The 20,549-nt window shown below is 42.3% G+C and overlaps 1 protein-coding gene across 5 annotated transcripts in view; it reads right to left on the reverse strand.

The window, feature by feature from the left end:
* Positions 1 to 16,806: 16,806 nt before the first annotated feature.
* Positions 16,807 to 20,549, reverse strand: part of usp25 (ubiquitin specific peptidase 25) — a 28,226-nt gene continuing 24,483 nt past the window's right edge. For all 5 annotated transcript variants that reach the window (XM_019255036.2, XM_010745074.3, XM_010745072.3 and 2 more), the window contains 2 exons: positions 18,943 to 19,135; positions 16,807 to 17,764 (listed from right to left, as the gene is read on the reverse strand). In XM_019255036.2, coding sequence (XP_019110581.1) covers positions 17,592 to 17,764; positions 18,943 to 19,135 — 366 coding nt within the window. In that variant the 3' untranslated portion in view covers positions 16,807 to 17,591. The remainder of the gene's footprint in view (positions 17,765 to 18,942; positions 19,136 to 20,549) is intronic.

Raw genomic sequence — 20,549 nt, forward strand, 5'->3', positions numbered from 1 at the left:
TAGATTGTGACCCAAATGCCAAAAATAGAGAACTAGATTCTGCAGCAGACACAGTTTGTGTATTTATAAAAGAGTAGTAGTGGTGAATAAAACCCAGCAAAGCCTCTAGAAGTTAAAAAAATAAATAAAGATGCTGCCGATCAAAAATAAATTCACACAGACACAAGCTGAACTCATCAATTCATGTCATCAATTTGAAAATCTGGCTTTGAAAACGCCTTTTTAGAGCTGCCGGTCGAGACACTTCATTCCCATGTTGCTAAGCTGTCTAATGAACGGAGGGAGCGAGGGAGGCACAGGGCGAGTCAGTCAGAGAGACGGGCTCTGATTTCCTCAAAGAGAGCCGGGGAGTGAAGGGAGTGAGGTCAAAACCCCCCCAAACTGCCGATGAACCATCAAGGTGAGGCACATAAATCACAGCTTTCAAGTTCAACAGCTTTCTAAAAAGGAGTTCACTCACTCACTTACTCAACTCAGCTCATTACTCGCACGGACGAGTGCAGCAAAGATGTTATTCATAGCCTTTCGGAGTTAATAGAAACTTGTAAAGAACTTCTGACCCTCAGAAAATTGTGGTTTGATAAAAAAAAAAAAGATATAATAAGTGTAAGAAATAAGCGTAGAGTGGAAGAAAATCTGATTTTATATTAAATGTTTTCTATCTGGTTTTACCTCATATGTAAAAACACAGTTAAAAACAGGATTAATTCTATATTATTAATTATCTGATTTATGAGGAATATTACTTCAAATCTAGCATGAATATTCAAACAGGAACGAACGTCAAAGTGTAGTTTTAAAAGCTGTATCTGTAGTCCTGTGCTCCAGTCTTATCCCTTCTCGGTCATTCTGTAGTGATGCATTAGTTTGCATGAAATAATCTGCAACAAGCTTCTTTTTTTTTTTTCCCCTCAACAAAAGTATCCACGAAATCTGAATTCATGAATCCTCGATGAAATCTGCGACATCGCTCAGTCTACAAAAAAACTTGCAATCTTAAGTTTCCGTCTGATTTCTTCAAAAATAAGTTCTTCTCATCTTTGTATGTTTCTATGTTATCGTTAGAATTTAAAATGTATAATAAAGACATAAAAAAAAAAGTGTGCAGCCGTTTCGTCAGGAGGTGACTTCGATGCTCATTGTCTCAAATTTGCAAATCGACCCGGACTTAAAAATTCCAAGCTCATGAAAAAATGGAACCACTGAGCAACTGATCGATTTCATCAGCTAAACAAACGGCCTCCACACACACACACACACAACAGCTGAAACATGCAGCACTTTTCCATGTTTCGCAGTGACAATGTCATACTTTAAAATAAAAAAGTTTTCAGAGCCATTGTGCTGCCTGGACCAAGTGCCATTCTCTTTGACCCCCTTCAAATTCCCTTCCCCCAGTCGGCCTCCACTCCACCTCCTCTTCTTACTCTACCTTGACCCTCAAAAACTTACAAATTCAAATGCACAAAGCTCTCTCTTCATCACCAGAGCTCACAAATTAACAATGAAACATGAACTTGGACGCGTTCAAACGAAGGCGAATTAAAAATCTGGCACAACTTGTCCGACAATAAAAACTCAAAACTGTTGTGAGAGATATGAATAATAAAAAAAAAAAGCAACGAGGAATCAAACACACTGCTGAGAATTCACCGAGAGTACACAACTTCCATAAAAAGTGCTACGGCAGAGAAAGAGAGAAGCACTTACCACACGGATCCCCGAAATCCGAGCCCAAGAATGACAGATTCCTCTCTTGTCTATCTCCGATCCACTTCCATTTTTCTGAGCTCCCATATGGCACCCCCCACCCCTCCGAGTGGCAGAAAGCAAGAGAGAGAGTGCGACAGAGGGAGAGTCAAACACACTGGGAGAGAGAGAGAGAGAGAGCGAGAGAGCGAGAGAGAGAGAGAGAGAAAGAGAGAGAGAGAAAGAGGCGGGGGGCATTAGTCCTGGTTTTGAGATGGAGGGGACTGTTGCAGCTGTGCACCCCCGTCACTATCTCCTCAAATCCAATCCTCTCTCCTCCATGTGTGTGTCTGCAGCACCGTGGAAAAAAGGCAACGGACACAAAGTGATCCTCTTACACACAGCCCAGAGAAAGAAAGGGAGAGAGAGGGAGGGAGAGAGAGAGGGAGGGAGAAAAACAGAGCGAAAGAGAGAGAGAGAGGGAATGGCAGTGAAAGAAAACAAGGCCGAAAGCAGCCGGCGAATAACAGGTTCAAGTTTGCACCGTTTCCTTCACTGTGCTGTAGAACTCTGCCGGCCGAGTGGGAGGGAATAAGCGGGAGGAAGCCAAGGAAATAGTACATAATACCTTACAGCTTTCTACCCCCACGTCTCCCTCCCTCCCTCCTGCGCTCTCTCTCTCTCTCCTTTCTATCACTCTTTCTCTCTCTCTCTCTCTCTGGTAATAAGCCTAGCTGCAACAACCCCCTCCTCCGGGCGCTGGAATGCAAGGCAAGAGTTTTCAAGAGGCCCAGTTTGACAACCCTCCGAGTCACTGCACCTTGACCCCCGAGGTCAGACGCAGTGTTTATCTGTGTGTGTGTGTGTGTGTGTGTGTGTGTGGGGTGTGTGTGTGTGTGTTGGTGTAGAGGGGGAGGGGGGGGGGGGAGCTCGACTTGTGTCTGTGTATGCTTAAATTTGTGGGGCCAGCTTTTGCCTCACGAGATCACATAACCGTCCGCGGACAGCCACTTGACATTGATAATGCTGAACGTTTACAACGTAACGCCGACATTCACACACAGGCTGCCTTCAGTCTGTGAGAGTGAATTATACCAAGCTGCTTTATGTGTGGATAAAACTAATTAGAATTTAATTAAATTAGTTTGTTTAGGTTATTAATTGAATTTAATTTGGCTGAATCAGACGTTTAATTGACTGATTTTGCCTCATCCACTGTGCTGCCTTGTTGAGAACTTTTATTTGCATCTATATTCTATGAACTTTAAGCTTAAAATAATAACTATAAATAGACAGAAGCATGAACATTTAAACATTTATCCTTTTGTTTTTGTTTTTTTTTCACATTTCAGATTACTGGACTTCATTTCGTTTGGACGCTCGGCTAAAAAAACAAGTTTTTTTTTAAAAATCCCTCCAATCAGGCTCGGTTTGCGTCATTTGAATCAGAGAAGCTGGTACTGTCTGTCAGTCAGGGGCCAGTATTGTGGCTATTCTGCATGTAAAAAACCTTTTCTTCAAATTCATTCAAGTGTCCCAGCTAATCCGGGTCCCTCCTGCCCTCACTCCGTCTGTCTGCCTCGCACTCCCTCTCTCTCTCTCACACATCCCCATCAATACCTTTCTGGAAGGATGTGTTCACTATGAGTTAAAAACATTCAATTCTGACTAACGGACAGCTTTTTCTCTCGTCGATATTACAAAATTAGGTGAATTTGACTGTGAAAACGAGGTTATTTTCTATGGCAAGAGTGAATTACATTTATATTTGAAATATCTGAAATGTAACCGCACATTTCAGACAAAGACAAAAAGACCAGATGACTTACGAGCTAGAAGTTCATATCTGACTGGTCCTGACAGGAAGCTCCTGTTAAAGGAATAATATACATTATGCATCCACTTCCAGGGCCCAGCTGTACAACGCTCATTTGGACACTCACATGCTTACATAACACTGGCAGGGTCCCATATATTAGCATTCGTAATTCAGAGAGAGTAACATATTGTTTCGGTGATGGAAGATACAAAAATACAAAAACAAACTGCCTTATATATTGTGATTTAATACACACAGTCGTTTGATTCAGAGCCTGTAAAAAGATACTAAACAAATAAATCTCCCAGGACAATAATGAAAAATAAGAAAAAAATATTATTTTCTATAATTCAAGGATCAGCGTGTGTCATATTTAGTGGAATCTAGCGACGTAGTTGCGGGTTGCAATCCCCTCCACCCGTCCCCCTTATTCCAATTGTGAAGGAGAAACTATGCTGGCTGCAAAACACACACCTAGAGCCAGAGTTCTGGTTACTCAGCTACTGTAGGAACACAGACTCAGATGGACTTGATTATTGACATACGCAGCAACATACATAAGTATGATTTCTAATATCTTGTTACATTCTGGGTGACCGATTTAGACTCCTAACACTCTCTTTGAACGTAACTGGACTTTATAACATATTCTAAACACACTGCAAAGGTTCTAAAGAGTCTAAGGAATACATGATTTATGAAGCAGGGATACACAGCCACTGTCTTCTTCCATTAATCAAAACCAAGTGTGGTAAGTCCAAAACCTCAAGACTGACCACATGGTTAAAGTTTGCAGCAAAACTTAGGGAATTAATGTAAACTACACTATTAGTCATCCAAGAACAAACCACTTCTTTCGTTTTTTATAAAAAAAAAAGCAGCTACTGATTAATCTTCAGATCTGTTCATCAGGTTGCTACGCAGTTGTCAAAATGTGGGTTGTCCAATTTGGTGACCAGCTTTTTTTACAAATTCAATTAGAAACCATCTTTGTACCGAAGTTGGCACGAGGGACGGGTGGAATGCCACAGAGTTCCCTCCTGGGCCTCTTTCTGTCCTGACTTTAGCTGCTTCCTCCGGGTTATTTTATTCACAAAAAGCATGTGTTTTTTTTCCAGTATTGTTCTGCTGACAGCCACGTCTATTCACCTATAAGCCAAACTGACAGCCATGAACCATAGACACTGAATGAATGGTCAGATTCAGCTCATACCTAGGCCCATATTAAAAACAAGAACAAAGCTGTCCATTCTTTTCTGTTAAAAGGCTTTGGAATGTTCACTACAGATGGAAACCTCTTTGGAAATATATGTTTGCTTGTTACAGCGCAAATTTATTATTGGCAATCTAAAGGGGGGGAAAATACTAATGAAAGCTACAAGCTGCTTTGAATTTGAAGTACACACAGTCTGGCTTATTCATCAAGACATTCACAACAACTTCAGTATTTAGTTTCTGACTGTTCACAACATGTAAATCCCCTGAACCAATAAAAAAAAAACAAAAAGGCTGTGGCTATTGACAACAACAGTATAATTCACTGTATTGCCTTCACATATAAACGCATTTATACACAATATCAGGCGTGTTTTATTGTAACTGTATTGCTAGAAAACAGTTCATGTCCTGTCAGCTACAGGCAGAAACTATGTCAGTATGTCGCATATGTCTGTGGTCAAAAATTTGATTATTGCAGATAAATAATATGTGGAAAAAAAACAAAGCAATGGATACAAATAAATCTTTTGTTCTGTATTTATGTAAATACTACTCAGAGGGAGCAGAGGACAATGGCGCCGTTCAATCCAAGTGTCCCATTATAAACCCTGAGAGTGTGACAGTGAGCCAAACCAAGCGAGACAACCTGTGCTTTTCCTGTTACAACAAGTCAAACTGTCTGCTGCAAAAATGGTCCGTTAATTAGAACAAGGATAAATTTAGTCATATTTATACGTTCACGCTTCAAGTCAGGGCCAAACTTTTTCACCTCAAGACCCAAAAAAAGAAAAACCTGTTCACGGTGCCACCTACAGTCCCGACGATGTCGGTATGAAGCCGCTGCACATGTTGTGTAATTTTTTTGTTTGTATGAAAAGAGCTTCACGCATACAAGTCTGATTGAATTGCACATCCACGATCCATTTTGGGTCCCGTATGTTTGGAAAAAGCTATTTTAAATTGTAAAATGATGTCTACAATATACAGCATCAGTCATAATTTAGATTTAATGTCAGTGACGACATCATGCAGGACTTCAAACTAACTAGTTAAAGCTAAAGTAGTTTGGGAGTTAAATACAATTACTTTCCCCCCAACAGAAGTATGAGCAGTCGGTGATTGCAGATCCAGTTTCCTCAGAGTTAAACTAAACATTATTTTGTTTAACTCTGCCTCCTGACGCTCATACTGTTTCTTCCTAAGATGCATTTACCTTTCTGCCACAGCTTTTACACTGCATACTTCAGATCAAGACGTTTACTCTGCAGCCGGCTGTTAAATCTCAATCCGGCGCTGTTGAGTCAGCTCTTTCAGAGCTTGGTCCATAAAACTAGGCTGGTGTGTTGTTCTGTCCTCCCTTCCTCTTCTTATTCGTCTTTTAACACTACATGCAGCCTAAACACATCTCAAGCCTGCTGCTGCCCTCCACAGGTAATAAAGAGACATACCTATCCGGTTACTCATCAGTGGGGTCAGAGAGAGTGAAAAATTCAAAGGCGCTTGAGTACGCCAGGAATTTTAACATCTGTTATAAAAGCAGAAAAAAACATTACTTCAGTCGCTGTTCGCATGCTTTGTTAGGTGGAAAAAGTTTGGGCTAGTAGCTGGATAAATGTGATCATACATCAGCAAGATGCTTCATGTCTGACTGTTTCTCATCAGACCTCAGTGGGATTAAGAGGACACATTCAAGCTGATTTTCAGGAGCAGATTTGCATTTTTTTTCTCCTTTTCATCTTTTTATGTGCGACATAAAAAAAAGATTTCCTGTGCTAAAAAAAGGACAGGAAAAGTCTCACTGCATCTGTTTACTCGACTCTCGACGTGTGACGCCAGCGTCAGATCTCATAGCAGATCAAACCTTTGATAGTCTTCCTCCGCTTTATGGGAAAACGGCATGTTTTAATACCACACGCACGGCAAGGCTACCCCCGTAAACAGTCGGAGGAGAGTGCCGTGCAGCGTGCACCACATTTCCAAACAAATAAAATACTAATTTCGTTCACATCTTACAGTATGCAGTGCTAAAATATCACTTGTAAGTATGTCCACAGGCGAATTCAACCGGGAACACTCTAATTTAATATTAATAAATCTAGAGGTCACTCCCTGTAAACAGTGTATAACAGTCTGAGGTTTTGCTCTCCTGACTCTTTGTCAAAAACTATATTTAGAAAATTCTCACAAGCATTACTTGGGCCCAAGAAGAGCAGTCGATATGACACGAGGATGACTGAGAACACCTGAAACAAAACACACACACACACAAACCACAGGAGAAAGCTCCACAGGGACACACATTATTTTTAGTGTGTTTAGCGCTGTTAATGCGCCCAAACCACAGGGGAATTTATCTGATAAACAATCCACGCCGACACTGTGCGGTCAGTGTTTGGATGAGTCTGGATAGAAGAAAAAAAAAATAGTGCAAAAGAGAAAAAACAAATAAAAAGAAAACATTACTTTTCTAGAAGAAGTCGGGGTCAGTGTATCCGCTGTTGCTTTGTGTCGTGTGATAAATTAAAGAAGCCATTAGCTACTGGAGCCTCGAGAGAGATGGAGATTATTAGAGAACTGAACATTTATGACAATATTTCATCAGCAGGAGAGAAGAAGCCCCTGCGGGTCTGGTTTGATTAGTTAAAAATAACAAACAAAAACACCTTAATGACACCTGGATCCTCTGATGAGAATGACACGAGGTGCAGTCACCTGTGTGGTTTGAGCGGGATGTCAGCGGGATCCAACTCTGTTGGGGGAAGCAGCAGTTTTCCTGGACTCTTGTGTTGTTTCATACAAAATGCATGTTTCATCCCTGCAGCAAAACACACACAAAAAAAACAATGTGTACAACTGATGAACTCACTTGCACCTGATACACAGTGCACAGTGCACTGACATACAATATGAACATCTTTACGACACTTTCTATATCACTGTGGTCATTTTAAACCAATAAAAGAGCAGCGAGGGTCTTAATTAATAATGGATAATGGAGCTGGTGTTTCAGTTTATTGAGCGACCGTGTTAACTGGGGACCGTTAGCCAAAAGTATGTCTGTGGTTGTCATAGTTACGACACAGTATGTAGCTGTCACGGTGTCAACTATGTGTTGTTGTTGTTTTTTATTGTAACGTTAATTAAAAATAAACAAACAAACAAACAGCTGCATTCAAATGGACAGTTGCCGTAACCACGGCAACACGTTCGGCTAACGGGCACAAGTTAACAGGGTCGCTCGTTGCACCGAAACACCTAGCGTTAACTAGCTTGCTAATGAGGCGAGTTAATTACATTAATATCGAACGCATGCGTACAAAAGTAAAGTTAAATTTGCTGTAAATAAAACAAACTCGACATACATCACCTACCTGTCGTAGAAGTGTGCAGGAACATGAGATAAAAACGTGTCCACGTGTCCTGACAGGTAGCACAATGTATGCGCACACCTGTTCATTAAAGTGGCCATGCTGCTAATTGTGCAAAACTTTAATATAACTTGAATTTAATACAGTTGAACAGGGGGAATTAGCTACAGAAACCAAAAACTGTAAACATGTTTATTTCTGCTGCTGTGAAACCAGACATTTTAACATGGGGACTTATGGAGAAGAGAGGCTTAATTTTTTTTAAGATCATTTTTTTGGCCTTTTATGATAGGACAGCTGAAGATAGACAGGAAGTGACCTGCAGTAAATGGCCGTCCAATGCAGGATTCGAACTGGGGCGAGCTACAGCGAGGACTATAGCCTCCACACACGGGGCGGCCGCTTAACCCACTACGCTACCGACCACCCCAAGAGAGGCTTAATTAAAAGAATAAGGCACCACCAAGTTGTAATAAAATCAATAGATTATGGGAGAGTTTATGGAGAAATGCTCACAAGAAAAACAAATATCAAGGTAGTTATTATTCTGGCATTTTGAGGCCCGACATAAGCGCAAATATCCTGACCTCCTGCGTGTCTACCCAGCTACATTATCAAGGTTAAAGCCACAGATTGATTTTCATCCAGAGGCCTTACTTGGTATTCTGTTGTGTTTTTTGTATTTTTTTTTATTCTGTGATTTTTCATGGCTCCATCTTCGACGGTTGCCAGTGAGATATGAGTTTAGAAGACAGACATCAGTATGGGAATGTTAAGAATTAGGTCTTAACAGCCACGGTAATTTAATAGTGATACACGCAGACAGGTCTGACTGCACTGAGCACGCAGAACTTTTTGAATTTTTGCATGACATTTGGTATGCATAAGTTACTGAAGTTCAACGTGACTGTGATCTCCAATTTCGTTTTTTTTCATGGCTCTAATTATTTTAGAATACATTTATAATGTGGGGAAAAAAAACAGCAGGTTGGTTTTTCGAGTCATGTTCGCTGGTTACCTTCCTCACTCTGATGTATCGCTGACTAGAGAGACCAAAGGTGATATGACACCATTGACCAATGCGACCTTCTCTGTGTTTGAACCATGTATAGAAATGGATATTGCCACTTACAGTAGCCTTGCTTCCAATTTCTAGTGGTCACTTGTGGCATTGCAACAAAAAATCCACTATGGATGGATGGTCCAACCATTATAAACCTTTGACAGGACATGTCGAACTGCAAATAAGGTCAGTTATGACTTGATCCATGGAGGTTTGATAAAAGTTGTGGGGTCACCTCTATGAAAGTACTGCCAATGTGCCAACAATTCACATTGGACTGAATAGGCTCTATCTTTGGATCCAGTATCCAAATCTTAAGACGTCCATGGTTTGAACAGTGTTGGAAACATTTAGAGTAATGTAAGTCCACAACTAAAGAAGATATTTTTAGACTTTTTTAACATGAACATTGAAGGAATTGGCAGAGAAACCCATTATGCTGGTCAATGAAATGTTGCTAATGCTTCTTTTGTAGGATTCAAAGCAGGGACACCGCAGGAATACGGTACGTACGGTCCAACAAGACTCCAGCTTCAGCTCCCATTTGAGGTTTAACTATCCACTTGCTGCTGATAGGTCCATATGAATTATAATATGGGTATATATACGTTCTGGGGAATTGTAATCATAAGTGCCTGGTCATTTAAGATAGTTTCCAAACATTGTCTTTCATGAAAATCAGTCTGTTTAAAAGCTACTATAATTAATACATGTTGGCTTGGCAGTTCCCACAACCGATCAGTCATACAGACAATTTCCTCATAGCTGCTGCCAACATCAAGTTTACTGTCACATGCATTAGTCAAACTGTTGATATAAAGAAAGGTTCTTTGAGGACAACCTCATAAATACCTTTAACACCACTTATTCCCTCCTCCTGCCAAACAGCCGAAGGGTTCTAAATAAAACTAGATATGCCAAGTGAGCTGGCAGGAGGAACAATGCTCTTAGTGAGTTCCTCAGTGATCTGGGCCACGAGGTGGGGAGGGAGGGCAAATTAAAGAAGAAAACTGCAGGCTGAAAGGGCTTAAGGTAATGATTCATGGCCTTTGGTTTAGGGAATGTTTCTTCATATATTAAATGCATCAGTCCTTTTCTTCACTGACTGGAAGCCAAGACGAGACTCTTTTTGCTGATTGTGACTTTGCCTAAATGGGAAATTGAATGCCGAGCGTCTGGAGTGCTTTGCATGAGAGTGCTTAGTGCTCCTGCTTCGTTTCCTTCACTCTGTGTTCATGACTTCATTTCTCATTGGCTGCTTCTGAAAGAAAGTATTCAGTAGTACTTAAGAGTTACCTCATCAACACTAATTAAGAACTTATTACCATGGATTAACCAGAAGCAGCAATGCATTTTACTGCAGATATGCATTTAAAAAAGCAGGGAAGAAGTTGCTAAAATACCATTTTAGGAAACATAACAGTGCAGCTTAACCTTCATGCCTTACTATTGGTTTTAGCAGGATATCATGAGTGACTCCCGCTCTCATCAAACACCTCATTTGCAGAGCTATTTTTAAACAGACCTCCTTTGGCTGTTAATGTCAAAGCTGTCTTTCTTGGCTTGTTTGTATTTGTTCTAACTCTAGATTCAAGTCTCTGGATTGATGATAGAAATATAACTATATTTATCACCGGTCAAACGAAGTGCTACGACAGGTTATGACCTGCATACTACTCCAATCCCCCTGTGGCTTATCTTATGATGTCAGCGCTTCATCCTGTTGCAGTCTTATCTGGGCAAACACATGTTGGGTTCTTTCCACATGTGCTGATTGAATACAGATCGTGAACACAGTGCCACACTGTGTGTTCAGAAAAGAGAGTGTGGTGGCCAAAACACTCCAAGAGTCTCAGTGTCTGTGATTAGAAAGAGCAAGGAGTGGTGAGAGGGATGGTCAAGTACTGTATGAGGTCACCTCACCGCCTGCCTCTCGTCTTCAAAACTTGCAGAAAAGAAGGAGCTGGAAACAAAAAGCTCTCTGACAGTGCTGAGTTGACAGACTCATGAAAGTCAACAAGGCAATAAAATATGTTGAACCAAAACAAAAGGAAGTGACAGAAAGCGTGCCCAGTTTTGACTCCAGAATAAAAATAAGATTGAAAAAAAAAACAAAAAAAACAAGTGTGTACGGACTGCAGCCTGCTGCCTGCAGCGAGATGCTTATTTCCTAGGCAACTGAGCCAACAGCAACAACAACGGCCAATCCCATGAGAAAAGATTTATGCTCAACATCACTCATTACCACAAGATGTTGATTAGCATTGCCCTCACTGGCGGCCCAAAGAAGCAGATCTCAGCAGTTTGGTGGCAGCTGCTGGGCTTCCAGTAATGAGGCAGTCAGGCAGCCACCTCACCTTTTGTTTGTCCACCGATAGAAGTCTTGTTTGGCCCAACAGCGTCTCCATGGAAGTGGCACCTTGAGAGGCTGCCCCCCTTCTCTCTCTTTCCCCGACCACCCTCCCACCTCCTCACCTCAGACCTCTTCTCCCACCATGTTTCTCATCACAGCCCGGTGTGAGGCGGTAGCTGCTGTGAAACACCAGCCCCACTGGCACCGAGCCCAGATGGCATTTTTCTCCCTGCACAACTTTTATCTGACCATAAAACAGAAGCCCAACAAGGGCAGGACTCTCAGAGAGCGCCATTAAGTGCTAAGTGAACGGGCAGCGATTTACCATCAGCTATTCTCAAACCTGACTATAAAGAGGTGCTTGTTAATTGATATTCGGTTCAAAGGGGGATTAAAGACCCACATGAACAAAGATTTTAAATATGTGTTCAGAATGTGAAGAATGCCCTCCGCTGCTTTCTATTCATGCGACGGCTGCAAATTGCCAGCAGTGTGAACTTGGAACAGTGTGTGTGTCCTGAGAGGCTTTTTCGCCTGAATCAGCCACTGCAGTTACAGAAGGCTCGAGCTCCCCACCGCTGCTCCCTTATTCCTCTGCACATTTTTCTAAAGAACAAATCTCTTTGACGAAACGCACAAAAAAAAAAGAAAAAACGCTGACTCAACCGAGAAGGTTTGTAACATTTATTAGATGCAAAGTTAAAAAACCCCAGCGCGCACGCCTTTGCCGTTTCCTTCTGCCGTCCATCAGCTTCAAATGCGTCACCGGCTGTCACTGCACAGCTCGCCGCAGTATCACAGCAGGGGTGGAGGGGCGTGAGGCGGGCAGGCGTGACGCCGACTGCCTCACAGGAAGGAAATCTGTTCGGTTACGGCTTATATAGTCAAACCTGCGGCCATTTAAAGACAACACGTGAGCAGACGAGCAGTAGTCCTTGTTGGTGCAATGCTGGAGCCGCTTGGTGAGACAAGGACCATGTGGTTTCTACAACACTTGGTAAATTAAGTTAAGCAGTCTGACCATGATAAACACTCAGAACCACCTGCTCCATTTGGTATCCTGGATTAGACCCTATTAACCCAACACTGGTCCGACATTTTAGAAAGATTAATCGTCACTAACAGCGACTGAACACCGTCGCCTCACATCTGCAAACAAATGTGCAATTCAACACATTGATTTGGCTCTTCAGGGTCGTTGAGTTGTTCATAATTTGGCCACACTGAGATCGGAAATGGTTTTTCAGTCACTCACAGTCATGTGAAAATATTCTGTCTGTGATCACACGCTGCGACAAAGAATAGCAAATCCTTTATTTGACAGAGATAGCTGAAGCAGACAGCCACAGGTTGGAATCAAACCCTGTGGCGACCTGGCACTCTGTGTTTGGCATTTTTACTCCAAGATTACATAAATGATCGCACAATTATCACAGCAGTATTGAGTAGTTGTCGACTAATTGTTCCATAAGACGCCTCCCGGTAAAAGGAAGCCTTTGTGCTGAAAGTTTACAGTGGCTATGTCATATGATCATATCATCTTTCATCACATTCAGGGAGAAGAATAGGTGTAAACGAAATGACCTTCTGCTACATGAATCAAAACGAGGACATGACTCACATTCATCCTGACTGTTCTGTTCCAGAAGACCTGAGTGTCTTTACATGCGTACATGGGGTATCTTGTTTTGGATCATACTGACGGAACGTGAAAATCACGGTTATTCATATCCAGGTGATCATAACAGCACCCAAGGCTGTTTCTGCAGGTGTGTCTCGATCTATCGCCGTCTCAGCCGCTAGAAAAAGGCGTTAACTCCAGGTAACTCATCCAGGATTTTAAAAAACTGCAATAAGATCTTATCCAGGTTCCTGAAATCAGGATATGAAACAGGATGTACGTGCATGTGCAACACCGTGGTGCTACAGAAATCTGACCCAGATCCTAGAACATGTGTAGACACACTCAAATTCACAACATTAATATTACTCAACCTTATTTTGCCCGAGAAGAAGCTCAAACAGAAGCTATAGAAGAACGAGCTCGCAAAACAGAGAGCAAGCTCCAGCGACGTTATAAACAAACCCGACATGGATGTTAACACTTTTCGACCCACAGGTATGTTGTTTTGCTAAAAAAAAAGGGAAGTGCGGTCGAGGCCCAAAAGGTGGAAGAACGGCGGTCATGCCACACTCAACACAGACCAAATACATCTGCTTGAGGCCCGTTAACGCGCCCTGCGGTACAACCAAGGCCTCACGGTAACCATAGCTGTAAAACACAATGCAACGGCATAGAGGTGGACAAGTTCACACTGATCTGAACACGTCCGACGACAACTCCAGCTGTCCTCACCTGTAAACAGATGAACAGGAGCAAAGATATACACGAAATTTCATTTCACATGTGTAATTCGAGGTACTTGGCAGAGGTGAGTGTATTGTCTGAGCTGTTTTTTCAGGTCACGAATTGCGTCCGCAGGGTTTTAATTTGGATGCTGTTGGGGAGACCCGATCAAACCGCTAATTAAGCCTGTCCATCAGTATCATGGACTGCATAAACTGCCACTGTTTCCACTCTATAATCATCACAGAACTTGGCCTCATGCCCCACTTCAAGTCAATAGAAATAATGAGCAAAAATTAGGGGATGCCCGCTGCCAATAATGATAATTAATGCCCCATAAACATTTTCAAGCCAACAAGGTCTGCTTAGATAGGTTTACGAAAAGGCCAACTCAAAGGTGGTTACACGCAAAACCACACGGACACAGAGCGATGCCGATGATGTCTACGACCCCGGGGCTTTTTTTAAAAACGTGGGTGAACGACGTGACGTACAGTCTCGCATATAGAGCTCCAGCTCCAAGTTATTTGTTTGGTAAACGCTCATGAACAGATTATTAATCTTCTGATCGACAGCAGAGTCTGAGCAGGTCAACAGAAGTCTGTCCGGCCTCACTTCAAACTCCCACACAGGTTAAAATACAAGAGCGCCTTGGACTGAAGAAGAACATCATCGTTCATTTATTTTACAGCCATAGTTACTTTTCAAATTACTCAAAGAAAAACTGCTGCTGTTCCTGTAGAAATACGACACAGTGTTGATGATCGAAGCAGTGGTTTCATCTCTCTCTCTCCCCCCTTCTGGATTTCGGTGCCTCATTCCAGATGTTTGGATCTGGATCTTCGCTCCCCCCGAAGATTCAGCCTCTCCTCCCTTCTCTCGCTCTCTGTGAAAGCGTGAGCTTTTCCTCTTGTGTGGTCTCCTCTTGGATCCACATTCTTCAGTGGATACAATCTACCTATAATTTTGCCTTCCTGGCTATCCATACTGTTTTACCATGTTGGTTTATTCTGCACATACGACGTGTTACAGGATCCCTCCTCTGTTTCTCCTCCATTTCTTTTTCATTTAAAGGTCTTTATTTTGATCTGTATCCTCTCGATGGATGGATGGATGGATGGATGGATGGACGGTGTCGACACTGTAAAGTCACTTGAGGCAAATTTGTGAAATTGTTCTATATAAATAGATTTGACTTGGGGTTTCCAGAATCTTTGGCTCGTGACCCAGCGTCGTTAACAGTTCCACCAAGTACTTATTTCCACTTTAAACTTCTCACATGGTTTCATTTAAATATCTATTCAGAGCACAAAGACATGAAATTTAAAAACAGATTTTCTTTCTTTTCTTTCCCCCGATTTTTCTGGTGACGCTGTAGTTCAAACTCACTCCATCTCTCAATGCAACAACACGAACATCCAAATACATTTTGCTAATGGCACTTTTGTACTTTTGGTCCAAGATCATACTATAGAAAGTAAGAGTTCCCTTTTTATTATAAACCAACCAACTAGTGCAGCAGCCCGAACCTTCTTGAACGAGCTGCCCGAGGACATAAAGCTCGCTGATTCAGTGAAATCACTTTCACAGACTCTGCTCGTCTTTTTTGTGATCGTGTGATTTATGTTTTAACAGTTCTTAAAGTTTGACAAGTTCTCAGGACTTCTGTAAAGTTATGTCATAGATAACAAGTCACGGCCTGCAGCACAGCTCAGAAGATCCACTCAGATGAGAGGTTCATTAATATTAACGAGACTAAATACACAAAACACCAGTTTTAGCTCAAGCTCTGTAAGAAAGTGTAAGAAATTAGATATTGAGAAGTATATTGTTAGTTTTTTTGGTCCTTAAACCACAAATATCTTATATTGGACCTTAAAATGAGACTTTTAATGGAGTGGTTTTAATTTTCTGTTGTTTGAGTACAGTTGTAGTGTTTGAAGAACTGTTTCACCTACTAGTTTTTCAGCTTGTGCGTGCAGCAACATGGGTTCACCACTTAAAGAACATCCAGCCAATGACATGTCAGGCCTGTGGTCGATAAAAAAAATAAATAAAAAGACAGACGAGCTGTCAACGGACGTCCCAGCACAGAAAGACGTGCAGGAATGCACGCGCAATTGTAACGTGTCAATAAAAGTTCAAGCCAGGCCAGATGAGATGTAAACCATCAGAGAGGCTGTTTGTCAGGAGGCCAAACGCCAAAAGGTGTGTATTATTCAAGTGTGTGTGCAAAAAAAAAAAGTTTGTGATTTCATGACCTGAAAAAGTTCAATTACACACGTCTGAATATCTTCAGACTTTACATGTCGGTGCAGGAGTTTTCTCGTGACGTGTTTACGATCAGGACTTCAGTGATTGGACGGTGTGCAGAGCAGGTGAGCGTGTCACGAAATCTGTGTGATCTGAAAGTTGAATTCTTCCAGAGTTGCTCGTTTCCTGGTTTTGAGTTACAGCTTGGAGCAAAACTGAAAACATGACGCAGCATATTTCAAACTATTTTCAAAAGGCGTCCTGCTTTCATCACATGGGTTGTTTGTTGTGATTAAAATTTCCGGATTAATTAGTTTTACTCCAGGAAATTAGTCCAAAACTGCATCATTTAAAAAAAATTGAAATAAATAAATAATTCAAAGCAGCTAATTTGACTCACTGAGTCACAATACTGTTTTTTATTTTGTAATTATTTTGGCCGCATGCTGAATGCTTTGGAGTTTAAAGCCTCATGTTAATTAAAGTCTGATTCTAATAAACCAGAGCAGCAGGACGACATGAGAACACAGATCTGAGGTTTGATTCGTACAATATGTCACGTCGGCGCCACTTTATGCCGAGTACTGCACCTTTAACTGCCCATAACCTCAAAAAAAAGAAATGTTTAAACAATGATGTGCAATTTTAATCATTTCATTAGATGATATTGTCGTGCGAGTAAAATAAAAATCAACATCAGGCAAAAAGATTCGTTTATTAGGCCTAAAAGGGCCATAAATAAAATTTTATTCTCTCGATGTATTAACAAGCCACGGGAAGTCCGTGGCCGTCTACCACAGCACTTAAAACATCTCATTCTGCCGCAGTCCACAAAGACATGAGACCCATTCTGAGACACTTCTCAGCCGCTGATCAATCTGTAGGCTCTCTCTCTCTCTTCCGTACTTCCTTTAGAAAAAATAAAACAAAACGTGGTAATACTGTACCAAACTGGAGGCAGAGCAGCGGGGTGAGCCGCGGAGAGGGGGCTTTAGAAAGGGCTGAGCGTGGTCGTGGGGGGCGGGGAGGGGAGGGGGGAGCCTGAATCAAACAGCAACAACAACAATAATAAACTATGAAAAACCCTCAAGCTTTTTTTTTTTTATTTAATTGTTTTTTTTTTTTTGCAAAGCTGACGCAGAATGTGCTTGGCTTTCAACCACTGCAGGATTGCCACTGTTTTTCCATCAACTCTCATTTCTTTATTCCCTCTCAACAGTCCGTCCTCTCCTCCTCCTCCTCCTTCCTCATTCCTCATTCCGTTGTGTTTTGTTTAAAATAAAAGTGAACTAATATTTATAATGATAAAACCTATAGCAGCAAAAGGAGTAACAGAGGAATAACAGCTAGAAGCGAGTGACCCCTGGATTGATAAGGAAGGCGTGGGTTAACGAGAGGTCCATGGGTTTCTGGGGGGGGCGGGGGTCGGGCCTGTGATAAGGGAGGAGTGTCGGGTTGGGTCGGGTCGTCCCCGTCCGAGCTCATCTCCCCTCGGTGGGCACCCTGCAGAGGGCGGCCATGATGCGGCTGAACCGTTCGCACAGCTCCAGGGTGGAGTAGGCGGGGAGCTTGGGAGGGTCGTGGAAACTTTTGATCTCCGTCGAGCAGTCCAGTAACTTGGGGAGGAAGTCCGTCAGCTTTTCCTGGAGGTTGGCTGCCAGCAGGAGGAGGACACACAGACACAGACAGAGAGAGAGACAGTAAATTATTTAACTGTGCGAGCGTCGCAATGTGGTGAAGATCTGATCCCTAAACACAGAAATCACAGGGTAAATATTTTCAGTGCGATATCGCGAGTAGTTTGAAAGCATGTTCCACGGCAGACACAGATTGGAAAACTCCAGCGTCTACGGGTGATAAGCTCGTTTTTTCCTGAGCAAAGGCCAGCAGCTCGTACAACAAGCTCTCTCTGGACTGATACCGATAAAAGCTGAATCCTCTTCAGGATTCTTCTACAATTATTTTCCGGTGCATTCGCCAAACATCTGACGGACAATCTTAGAAATGATCCCTGATGTGTTGGGCTGCAAAGAACTTGAATAATGAATGAATTGTTTTGTCTAAAATCCACCCAAGAGTTACTCAAACGCTTTAAACACTCGAATGTTGCTGATTCATTCGGGATCAGCCGACGGGTCGTTTCTGTTCCAGGTTTACGGCTTTAAATCTGTTTGGACGACCTCTAAAGAAGCTGAGGCACGCTGACGCGGTGATATACCGACTCGACGCGGAGCCAAAATAATATGAATAAAACAATATGTTGGCAACTCTTTACTTAAAGTCCTGCTGTTCAGCATTTATAGGAAATAAGGCGTGATTGATATTGGCTGCTAAACCTGCTGATTATTTTCTTAATTAACTTGATTCAATTCTCACATTCGAGAAGCTTTTTCTTTCAAAAATCTATTAATATAAACTGATTAATTAACGTAGTTGTTAACAGATTTGTGTTTATTAACCTTGTGGGGATTCGTAAGTGGAGGCTGCTTTATAAACATCATTATAAAAATATAAAATGTGTCTTCATAAGAGAACTGTGCTTTAATAAACACTTCAAATGTTCTGGTATCTGCATTATCGTCTGTTATAAACCATTTATTGAATGTCTGAAAACTGTCGAGTCATGCTAAACAGCATGTGTTCTGATCTCTGCTGAGACTTGGGCGGAGATGCTGCTCTCTTCACAGCCTCTCTCGTGTGCAGACGGAGCGGTGGCCTGATTATGAAGATCTTTGGCAGCGGGTACGGGGAATGTACTAGTAACCTAAGACTTCAACTCTCCAGAAATATCTAATAGGCCGAGTCTGTTCCTTCTCTCTCGCGGGGACTCACATTCCATCTCTTGGCCCAGGTAGGAGCACCAGCGGTTCCTCATGTCCTCCACTGCCAGCAGGTCCCTTTCTGTGTCGTGGACCAGCAGCAGAGGGATGCAGGGTACCACCAGCTCGTTCATGATGCCCAGGCCCGTGGTCACCTCCGGTTCTTCTCCGGACTCGAACATGGCAGCCGCTTGCTCGTTTAATTTCTGTACACAACAGAAGATTTGATACATTACAAACTAACACACTCATCAGCTTCATCCTGTGTGCACGTGATATATAACTTCAACATTCAGTCAATGCACAACAACTGCGCTGTGAGTTTTGGAACTACAGTTTCCAAATTTGGGGACTTGATGTATAACAGTGCAGTCATTTAGTTAGTGGACACAGTTTTGTCAGTGGCACCATGGATCTTTTTAAAATATGGTTTATGGACAGTTATTCACAGAGTTCGATATGTTCTTTATGCACGTGTGTTCAGGTCGGGGTCATGGTGTGAATTTTGACGTGAATCGCAGCATCTGAAGCACCTTAAAAGGCCTCCGGCAGGAGCTGCGTGCCGCAGTGTCGATAACGGTTGTTTTTAGAGCGCCGGCATGCACCTATCTCTTTCACCTCATCCAGTATCTTCGCCTCGTGTCTCTCACTCCACATTCCCCCCTTCAACTCTACCCCTGGGGAGGCGCCTCAGTTTGAAACCATCTGATCTAGATTCAAGAGGAAAGGCCAAGTTGGCCTCGTGGCTTTTCGACATGGCCAAGAAACTGAAAATGACTGATTCTTAATTTTTTAAAATAGCTTTGTCAGAGATCAGCTTGTGCTGACTCCAGGATTTATTATTTTATGTCATCTCATGTTGTTTTTACTCTTAATAGTCATTTTACTCCATCGTTCATTTCAATGACCTTATTCTTTCGAGTGGCGTTTTTTCTATCTGTTAATAGATATATACTAGACAGCTTAAGTACCATAATCCCACAGACATCATTAATATCTTTTAATATCTCACAGCCACTGGAACCGAAGAGCGGACTTTTTTCTTGCCTGCGTGTGGATACGAGCTTTTCTTGCTGCTCTTGGCCAAAACCACCTTGCTGTCACAGACAAACTCCCTGACCTCCTCGGAGGAAACGACACGCTGTTTCTGCAAGCCAGTTTGGACTCCGGGACTGGATTTTGCAAAACATCCAACTACATTAACTGTGTCAATGTTAGCAGTGTTTTCAATTAAAACAAGAGCTGAAGGTAAACAGCTGAGCGGACGCAGCCAGAGATTCTGGCCAGAGATCTAAGATGACCGATCGGGCTGCGTAGAGCTGAGGTTTGAGGTTAGCTGAGGACACGCTTGTGTCTCATGGTAATGTGTTTACACTCGCTGGCCCTCCTGCTTCCTATTCCCACTGCAATGATTACATTATGAGCACAATGCTGGGGTGTAGGGTTACTGAGTGCAGCAGCAAGAGGGCTGCTAAAGACCAGTATGAGGCTGATCAGACCAAAATACCCTCAGCCCTAACCAATAATACCAGAGCACAGCCTAGAGCTGGGTGAGGGTGAAATGAAAAGGGGCTCACATCACAACGCTGAAAGGATTTTCATCTGTCAGTATCAGATGAA

Source organism: Larimichthys crocea, chromosome XXII (assembly GCF_000972845.2).
Source record: "Larimichthys crocea isolate SSNF chromosome XXII, L_crocea_2.0, whole genome shotgun sequence".
Classification (NCBI taxonomy): domain Eukaryota; kingdom Metazoa; phylum Chordata; class Actinopteri; family Sciaenidae; genus Larimichthys; species Larimichthys crocea.